The sequence below is a fragment of the Calypte anna genome, chromosome 8, assembly GCF_003957555.1.
Source record: "Calypte anna isolate BGI_N300 chromosome 8, bCalAnn1_v1.p, whole genome shotgun sequence".
In the NCBI taxonomy this organism is placed as follows: Eukaryota; Metazoa; Chordata; class Aves; order Apodiformes; family Trochilidae; genus Calypte; species Calypte anna.
The window spans coordinates 1189193-1199153 of NC_044254.1; the positions used below are offsets into that span (position 1 = coordinate 1189193).

Below are 9961 nucleotides of genomic sequence, written 5' to 3' on the forward strand. Positions count from 1 at the left end.
ATGCCTCTGCCCGGCCCAGAGGGACCCAGCCTGCATTGGGATGGCCACATACTGCAAAAGTACTGGAGGAGATGATTTTAGTGCTGGCTGTTTGAGATGCAGAGGGCAGGTTTATGTTTTTCCATTTCTGAATAGGAAGGGTCATCCATGCCATCAGACCAAGCTCATTCTCTGGGATGTGAGTGTAGTGAGAGGACAAGGGGGAATGGTTTCAAACTTCAAGAGGGAGATTGAGGTTGGACATTAGGAAGAAAGTCTTTAATTTGAGGGTGCTGAGCCCCTGTCCCAGGTTGCCCAAGGAAGCTGTGGCTGCCCCATCCCTGGCAGTGTCTCAGCCCAGGTTGGATGGGGCTTGGAGCACCCTGGGCTGTGGGAGGTGTCCCTGCCCATGCAGGGGGTTGGAACTGGATGAGCTTTAAGGTCCCTTCCAACCCAAACCATTTTGTGAGTCTATGCTCCAAGAAACTTTCCAGCCCTTAAGTGCAGCTGGCAGGTGCCCCTGTCTCACTCTGCTCCTCTGTGCTGGCATCACTCAGAGGGTGTCAGGCAGCAGCTCCCTTCTCACATCCGCTCTGACTCACGCTTGCTGCTCCAACAATGCACTTTTTAATATCATGCGAGGAGCAAAAACAACAGGTCCACTATAATGCTGAGATATCCTGAGGCAGAAAATCCATTCGGAGCCCAGCTAGAGAGAGTCAAGTCAATTAGACACTTTCTGGGGCGTCAAGCTGCCAACAATCCCAGCCTTTGTAACACTGAAGAATCGCTGCCTATGTGCTTCCCAGAGACCTCCCCTTGCCGGGGCAGAGAGGTCAGCAGTGCCAGCGTCATGGAAAAGCATGCAGCAAAGGAGTCCTGGGAAGGTGGATCCAAAAAAGTGGCCCTTTGGACCTTCTGGAAAGTGGGGTTTCTTTGTCAAAAGCATCCGGTGCTTTGGGTTGGGTTTGCAGGGGAATAAGGAAGATTGTAATACAGGAGATTTGAGCTACAGGAGAGGGAGGTTTCACAGGATGGGCTGGAAGGGACCTCTGAGGAGCAGGTAGTCCAACCCCCTGCTAGAGCAGGATCCCCTAAAGATGGTTTGAGAGGAATACATTCAGGTGGGTCTTGAATGGCTCTGGGGATGGGGACTCCACAAGCTCCCTGGGCAATCTGTTCCAGTGTTGTTATCCTCAGAGACAAGTAGTATTTCCTCATCTTTTAAATTAAATGTCTTGTGTGCCAGTTTGTGTCCATTACCCCTTGTTCTGGACACCACAGAGAAGAGTCCAGACCCATCCTCCTGACACCCACCCTTTAGATATTTATAAATATTGATAAGATCCCCCTCAGCCTCCTTTTCTCTAAGCCAAACCACCCAAGCTCTCATAGCCTATCCTCACAGGGGGGATGCTCCAGGTTTGGGCTTGCATTGTACCAAAGAGCAATGGTTGGGTCAAAAGAGTGCTAGCTCAGGATCTGGGAGCTCCCTCCCTGCTTTCAAACATGTCACTCCACCTTTTTAGCTTTTGCTGGAATAAAAGATCACAGAGCTGTAAAAAGGAAGCACAGAACTGCAGCTGGGGAGTCCTGGGTCCCTCTGTACTTCCAGGTAAGCACCTGACTTCTCCTGTCAGTGGCACAAGGCAGCAAACTGTGCTATAAAATCAGGATTCCAGGTTGGATGGGGACTGAATGAAGCCAGGATTTCTATGGGCAAGTGCTAAAGTCACCCAGATCCAAAGGCACTCTGACCAAAAGGCCCTCACATCCAGAGGAGATTTTGGTGGGAAACGAACAGTCTGCTCTTCAAGTCCCCTCTGAGATTTCATTTGGCATTCAGCAAGAGGCTTCCTTGGAAGCACAGGTGAAGAAAAGGTTTATTCATTCAATACCTCCATGTTTAGGAGTGCCAGAGGACCTACCAGTTGTCATTAAATGCAAGCCCCTCTTTAAGTCTGTCATAGACAGAATGTGAGGCTGGGATTTCTGCAAAATGCCTGAAAACAGCTAGGCTGGCTACCTACAAAGAAAACCACAACTTGAAAACCAAGATTTCCCCATTTCCTGGAAAAAAAAAAAAAGAAAAATAGTGCTCAGAGAAACCTTAGAAGACACAGCCCATGCAGCTGCCTCTTTTGCCATTTTCCCCACAACAACCATTTACCAGAGGAAATATTTCATCAGAAGATGGTTCTTGACCAGGTTAGTCTGGTTCCATTTATCTCTGCAGAACTGAAAAAAGCACTTTTTTTTTCCCTGGATCCTTCTCCATTCTTCATTCTCTTTTTCTGGCAAGCCTGGATTTTTGGGAGCAGACTATGGTCCCCTCCTCATTTGGTGAAGGCCACCAGAGCTCAGCACAGGGAGGGAAGATCCTGTCCCAGAACTCTCCTGCACGAGGCCACAAAGATCTTCTCCTTCACAGCTGGAAGCTTTGCTTCCTTCTCTCACTCTGTACATCCCCACATTCATGCTTTTACATTTCTTCCTGCTTCAGCAAGTGCTAAACTCCAGAGACAACCTGTCAATCTCCATCACATCTGGCTGCCTCAGATGCTCTATTTATACCAGACAGGCAAATGTGGATATCTTGGAGTTCAAGGTAACAGGAGTTATTTCTGCTCTGAGCAGCTCCTTTCTCAGGGGAGGAAGGCTTGGAGGCATCCAAGAGGAACAGCTTCACAACAGGGACCAGCACTAATACCTCTCATGGCTGAAGGCACAGTAGCCATCACCAGCCACAGCCCGGGCTGGTCCCCAAGACCCCAGCCACAGCAGTCAGCAAGCCACACAAGTCCAGAAGGTTGAAATCTGCTGTAAAACACCTCATTCCAGGCCCCTCAGTATCCTGCTGTGCCTTTGGATTTTTAAGCCACAGCCTCAAGCTTGCTCATGCTGAGCTTCTCCACTGAGCACTGCCTGGATCAGGTGCAAGCCCCTGACTGCACAGACACCTTAATGCCAGAGCAAGGGCTCCCAATTTCACTGAATCACTCCTGCCCTGTCCCTCCTGTGCTTTCCTGTCTACAACACAAAAAAACCCCCTCCCTGGCAGGCAGTGTATCTGATACAGGATAAAGCCTGCCTTATTGAATTGGCCCATTAATATCATTTTCAAAGATGTGATGAAGGAAGTTCCCAAATGTACCCTCTTCTCCCCCAGCAGGACTCAGTTTCACCACCTGGAATATTTAAGGGGGAAGTATTCATTCACTCCAGGGTCACTCTGTTTCTGTGGCTATACATATACCCCTAAGAAAACCCATCCTGAAAGAGGTGGCAGGCCCAGCCTGCCTGCAAAGCTGCCATCCCCCAAATGCAACCCCATTGCCTGGCTTGAAAACCTGTCCCCAGCACCCTGCTGTCCCCTCCTCGCCTCCTGTATGCCTTTAACAGTCTGTTGGATTACCCATTGCAACTAAAATAACAAAGATGCAAAAGAAGAGGGCAAACAAATGCGATATTCTGCATTAATTAGGGCTAAAGAGGGGAAAGGGGAGCGGGGAATGAATGGACAATGGGGAGGGCAGGGATGCAGCAGCCCCGGGCCTGGCAGGCTGGGCACAAACTGTCCTTGGGAAGCCGGGTCTGAGCCAGGGAGCAGCGAGTTGGATGTAAGGAAAGGCAGGGAGATGAAAAGGGTTATTTAAACAAGCACCAGGCAGTCCCCACGGGGCCTCCCCATACTCCTGGCTTGGTCACAGAATGTCCAGGCAAGAGCAGCTTCTGCTTTCCCTTCTCCCCGAGTCCTTTCGGGTGGCAGGGGGGTGCTGGCAAGCTGTGGTGGGGTCCACTCAGAAAGGAAGGAATCCATTAATCTCCCTGATAATTACTGCCACATATGGATTTGCACAATTACACTCTGTTAATTGGTTGGTTATTACAGACAAGGCAAACTGGCTGGGCAGAAGGGCTGGGCTTTAACCCCTTCTCTGCCCCCAGGACCAGCCAGACCCTGAGGCAGCCTTCCTCCCAAAACACTCCTGTGTCCTCCTGTGACCTCCCTCATTCCTATCCCAAAGATCAGGAAATTTGTCCCCCAGCATCTTTGCTCTTGTGTCTTCCTTTCAGCTGGAAATCCCAAGGAGACAAAACCAAGAGGAAGGAATTAGGCTGCACCTCCCCAGCTGATTGCATCTGCTCTGGCTTTGCAGCAGACACACCATGTACTCCCCAGGGTGCTGAGGGACTGCAAGCTCAGAACTTGTTTGTTTCCAAGAGGAGACCCAGATTCCTTGTGCACTTCGCCTCTGTGCCCTCAAACCCAGCAGGGCTGGTGCCAGCAAGAAGAGAATCCACCCCTAAGTCTCTCTTGGTCTCTAACAGCAGCTCTTCTGACTACATTTGCAATGCAATGCTTCCCTTCCTCAGCCAAAGCACTGGAAACAGGATTTTGTCTGGTAATAAATATATGTAACCACAGTCATACAAAGTATGCCAAAAAGTACAGAAAAAGCCCTTGAAAACTCCACATGGTGTAGAACTTCTGCTGGTTGGGTGTGGAGGCAGCCTGCCCCCCCCATACCACAGCCACCATCTATCCCTGACACTAACAGAGCATCCCAAACCTGACCCCAAAATGCCTCGTTCAGGATCCTGGAGTTTTGCTTCTGCAGAAAGCTCAGAAGAAGCAGGCCAAGGTGAGAGTGATTTCTGCCAGAATCATCCCCTCAAAGGCTTCCTGTTCAACCCCCAGAACAAGAAAGCAAACAGGAGCCCTGCAGCAGAGCCCATCAGAGGTGAGAGCTGTGCTCAGCAGGCACTGGTACCCAGGGCAGGGCAGGCATTAGTGGCTTTTCCCACTGCTGGGTTTTTTCAGGCTCACACCTCTGTGAGGCTCCCCCACAGAGCACCCTATTCCAGACAGCTCCCATCACCCAATGGAGGAGGCCTCACCCATTGCTGCTTGCATGTTTTTGGGGCAGATATAAGCAATGCTGCTGACAGCCCTACTGTGTCCCAAGGATAGTAAGGACAGCCAGGCTGTCCCTTCCAAGGGAAGGGAGTCAAGGAGGTGGCAAAGCAACCTCACTGCAAGCCCAAGCCAGAGCCAGCAAACTCCTACCTGCTGCCTCATCATCTCAGCATGCTGCCTGCTGGCATCTGGGCAGCAAACTCTGCTCTCTCTGCAGTCCTGACCCTTTGATCTGCCCAAGATGGTGGGGTTTGACTCCCAGGATTTAGGCCCTGCTGCAATGGTGACTTTGCATCCAGCTGAATAGATTCCCATGTTGTGCCACCTGCTACACAGCAATCAGAAAAACAGTGTAACTGCTGATGCTAATTAAGCTTGATATTGATATGGATTTGTGACAGATTTACCATGCAGCAAGAGAAACTGTTGTTTTACAGAATCATAGAATTCGATGGGTTGGAAGGGACCTCAGAGATCATCAAGTCCAACCCTTGAACCACCCTCACCCACAGTCTTCTGATTTGGAAATACATAAAGGCAGGTCAATATATTCCTTTTGGTCAGAATATTGTTACATGTACATTGCCAAGAGCTCATACATAGCAGAGGTAGCAAAACACATTGGGTCAGTTCAAAACTGACCCAACCAGCCAGGTTGAAAGGCATCAGAAATTAATTAGATCATTGCAGTGGAATTCCTTTCTCTCTCCTCCTAACGTACACACACACATATTTAATGTACCTGATAAAACCAATACTTGTCCGGAGAGGGAATCTGTTTTTGGAGAAAGTATGACTTTTGTAGAAAATCTGACTAGTTTTATATGTAACTTCTACCTCTCCTTTATTAACCTTTATGACCTGATCCCCAGAACTCCTTTAGTATAAGCCATCACAGCACCTGTAAATATTGTACAACATTCCATGCCTTGGATGCTTTTCCTCCTCTCTTTTGCAGGTGGGAAGCACAGACTCTCAGGAAGCATCTCTGGAAGGGACCTGGCAAGCTCGTATCACCTCTCCTCTGCCCCAAATCAAACCAGGGACCTTCAGGGATGGAGCTGCCACCTGCTCCCCAGCCCATCTGTCCCACCAACATCTATGCTGCCCCTGTTAAACACCTCTTGGTGCTGGCCACACTGGTGTCCCACCACCCCTCCATGCAGCTACCCACCCCACAGCTGAACCCTCAGCAGAGCTGATCCCCAGATGGTGTGGGGAGGACTTACAGAAGTGAGGGAAGGAGCCTGTGTCCAGGGAATAAGGAGCCTGCATGCCTGGCTGCATCTCCAGCCTGTGTCCTGTCTCCTCAGCAGATTCAACCATGAAGGGAGGTTTGGGATCAGCCTTCTCAGCTGCACTGGGCTGTTGGGGAAAGGCAGGAGTGTTTACACATTGCAGAGCAGCATCTTCACCAGCCACCCCAAGTTACAAATTTACCTCCAAGACCTTGACCGGGGCTGGGGTTTCCTGTGTTTGCTCTTTGGGCTCCTGTCTCTTTGGAAAGCAAGAGGTGTTGCAATGCTGGGGGGAGGTCTGGCTGCACAGGATGCCTGGGAAAGGCCCTGCAATGACAAGGAGATGGTCTGAAAAGCCTCTGCTGAGTCTCTTGGAAGCAATTCCTTTTCTAGCCCTGACTTCTGACTGAACAAAAAGAGGCAAACAACTGTCATGCTGAGCACCCTTCTCAGTTCTGCTTCATTCCCTCTCTCTGCCAGCAGGTATTCTGTCTGCAAACCTCCCCAGCCAACCTGGTAACAAACTGCCAGGAGGAAGGTGGCAGTGGTAGACACATTAGCACTGGACTCCAACAAAGACCAAGCAGTGCTGGGTTTTGCCTCACTGAAACCGTCCAAGGCAGCTGATGAGGGAGCAATGTCCTGTGTGCATTCCTGGGCAGTGTCACTACCTGCCTGCAGGTGACCTGGACAGACCCTTGTCTCCAGAAGGCTTCCAGAAGATAACTGCCCTGTGGTGTGAGCAGTTTTTCTTGTGCCCCTGGCTTTGTCCCTGAGCCTGCTTATCTCTGTTACACCCTCAAACCCTGAGTGGGGGTCTGCCTGCATCTTCCCTCCAGTGTCTGGATTTTGCCAGTCCTGCTGGAGAAAAGCTACAAGCAAACAACATTCCTCTCCTCCTGTCTGCACTGATAATCTCTGGCTCTCATCTTCCCTGTGCTCCCCTTCAGGCTATGTCAACATGGCTGGGGTTGGGGAGGGCAGGATGGCTCTGACTTGGCTGTCCTGTCCTGTACTCTGTGTGCTGCTCAGCCCAGCACAGCCACGCAGAGAATATTCCTCTGGGATGTGAGTCAGACCTGCCAGGGGGTTTTAACTACCCCCCCCTTTCCTAGATTTCTCCACATTTACAGCAAACAAAACACACAGGTCCCAGAGTGCAGAATGATCTCAGGGCTTCTCCTTCCAGAGGCTTTCAGAAATTGGAGACTCTGCATTGCTGTAATCCCCTGAAATCAGCAGACAGAGCCTTGCTAAAGCCAAGGTGGGACAGACAGCCCCTCCCACAGCAGTGCCAGCTGCCAGGACATCTCCCACTGGAGAAAGGCACAGGGAATCCAGGCAGGCTGAGCTAGGAAGGGTGCTGAGTTGCTGGTTTGACTTTTCTTAAATTTTCAGGAAATTCTGAGTCTGAAGTTGCAATGAATTCTCCAAATTTAAGTTCTCACTCAGCTGGAACCCTGCAGGACAGTCTGGATTGGAACTAGGAGGTGAGAAGAGACATGAAAAGAGGAATCCTGTTGCATTAGCTCTGGGCACCCTTAAGAGCCACAGAAATCCAGTGTGCTCTGTCTGCTGTCTCCTCTCCCCAGCAAGCATTGCCCCTTTTACCTCCTTACACTGCCATTGCTCAGAGGGATCCCAACTCCTCTGGTTTTGGTTTGGGTTTTTTTGTTTGTTTTTACCCAGGAAAGGCTGCCCAGCAGTCAGGGACTCCAGATCCTCTCCAACCTGCCACTGACTCTTTGGATGCCCTCAGCTTCACATCCCCAGTTCACACAGACACCAAGATCCCTGTGCCCCAGTCCGTGGTGTTTGGATTCCTCTTGTTACCCCCTTCCCTTTCTCAGACCTCACCTCTTGCAGCAGATGCCAGAGCATGGAGCCCCTCTAGAAGTGCAGTGCAGTGCTGGGTGGCACAGCTTTACTGAGCTGCCAGAAGCAAGGCTGTCATACACTGCTCTTTCATTCAGTTCCTTTATCCCACCACAGCACTTTGCAGAGCTGTGAGCAGAAGGAGCAGGACATAAAACCCTGCAAGCACACAGAAGAGCTGAATCAGTGTCCTGTTGCTACAGCCTGCCTGGCCAAATCAGCTGCTGATGGACAGGACTGCAGGTTTTCATAAGTGAGGGAAGGATTTACAGTGATACCAGAGGAATTATTTCAGCCCCACGGTGACAATACCCACCAGCTTCCTTATTATATTTTATTGATCTCACCCTAAATAGATGGGGCTGGAGGAAATGATGCATAAATTACTAACGAGTTAATTTCTTGCTCCCACACAGGCTCCCAGCAGCCCTTTGAAGGGGAACCAGGGAAGACAATGTGTGAAAGGATAAAGGCAATGAGACAAGCTTGGATGTAATAATCCCACGTGAATGATTATTGCTGCAACTAATGTAATCTAATAATGAAGAATTTACGCCAGATGTCCCCCAGAATATGCCAAGCAGGCTCAGGATTCAGCAGTGGATCCATTTCTAAGGAAACCTTGTTAGAGGGGGAAAAAAAAAATACTGTTGTCTGTTTGTGAAATGAGAGGCTGTATACAGACCTTTCCAGGCAGAGCTGCAATAAAAGCATGCCTTGCAAAGCTTCCTGGGAGGGTGCTCATCAGGCCAGTTTCTTTTCAGGTGAAGTTCAAGATGTGGGGGTTGGCCTATAAGGTTCCTAACAGTCTGGGAGCAGCCCATTTCAGAAGCTGTCCCTTACCCCAAGCTGGAGCTGCCACCAGGATTTCCCCTGTGCCAGACAGGGAGCTGCTGGGGTGGCAGTCTCCAGGACAGGTGACTGAAAAGGGGAGAACCACCTCCTTTTCTTTAGTTTGAACTTGCCTTCTTTCAGCTTGCACAAAGATATGCTAGACCAGAGCTCAGCCCCCATCCTGGGGCATGATGCACCCCATGGAGCCCCTTCCTTCTGGGAAACTGCATCAGGTTGAGACACCATATAGCAGAGAAGAAGAAAACAGCAAGTTCTGCACCAGAGATGTCTCATGGTGCACCCAGGCTGCTGCAAAATGAGGTTGGCTTCACTTTGGTTCATGAATTCAGAAGCCCATGGAGCACAGACCTGGTAGAACACTGCTGGCCATCCAGGTCTTCATAAAGACTGGAACTAGATGAACTTTGTTGCCCCAAAGAGTGGACCAGACCAATTAATTTCAGATCCAGCCCTGAATGAAGGCTCCTCTAGTACAGGTGTGAGGACAGGACCACCAATAGGCACTGATTTCCATGGCATGTTGGGCAAGCAGCCAAACCAGAGGCCTGACATCAACACTTCCTCTTGATGACAAACCCACATGAGCTAAGATTACAGGACAGGCAGAAACCACACTTTTCACTCTCTTTGCCTCTGCTGCTTATTCATCACCTCTTTGAAGGTATTTTATAGAGCCTTTCCAAACACTTATGCTGGTCATGCTTTGGTGTGTGAGCTGCTGTTCAGAATTCCTCCTCATCACCACCCTTATTTAAGTAGCTCTGATGAGAAGAAGGGGGAAGGAGAGCTTTAGCAAGACCCAGATTGACCAAAAATTCAACTCGAAAGATTTGTTTAAGCCCCATTAACTTAATTGGGACTGGACATCTTGTTCATTTGTTTGTTTTTGCAGAAGATCCAGAGATCTCCACATTGAACTCCAGTACAGAGTCATGGGCACTGTATGAGCTGAAAATCACAGGCACTGTGCTCCTTTTGTCAGCTAGGTGGATGCCATGGGCTGCTTGTCTGAGTTGAAAAAGATTTCATGGGGGCTTTTCGATCCCTGTTTTGCTCTGAGAGGCACAGAGCTGCTCCAAAAGGACTTTGCAAA

The 9961-nt window shown here is 49.8% G+C and overlaps 1 protein-coding gene across 1 annotated transcript in view; it reads right to left on the minus strand.

The window, feature by feature from the left end:
- RXRG (retinoid X receptor gamma) overlaps positions 1-6426 on the minus strand; it is a 31174-nt gene extending 24748 nt beyond the window's left edge. Inside the window, exons 1-2 of the mRNA XM_030455508.1 lie at positions 6341-6426; positions 6130-6265 (exon numbers count right to left, since the gene is read on the minus strand). Of these exons, the coding sequence (XP_030311368.1) occupies positions 6130-6226 (97 nt within the window). The 5' untranslated portion in view covers positions 6227-6265; positions 6341-6426. The remainder of the gene's footprint in view (positions 1-6129; positions 6266-6340) is intronic.
- Positions 6427-9961: the final 3535 nt, after the last annotated feature.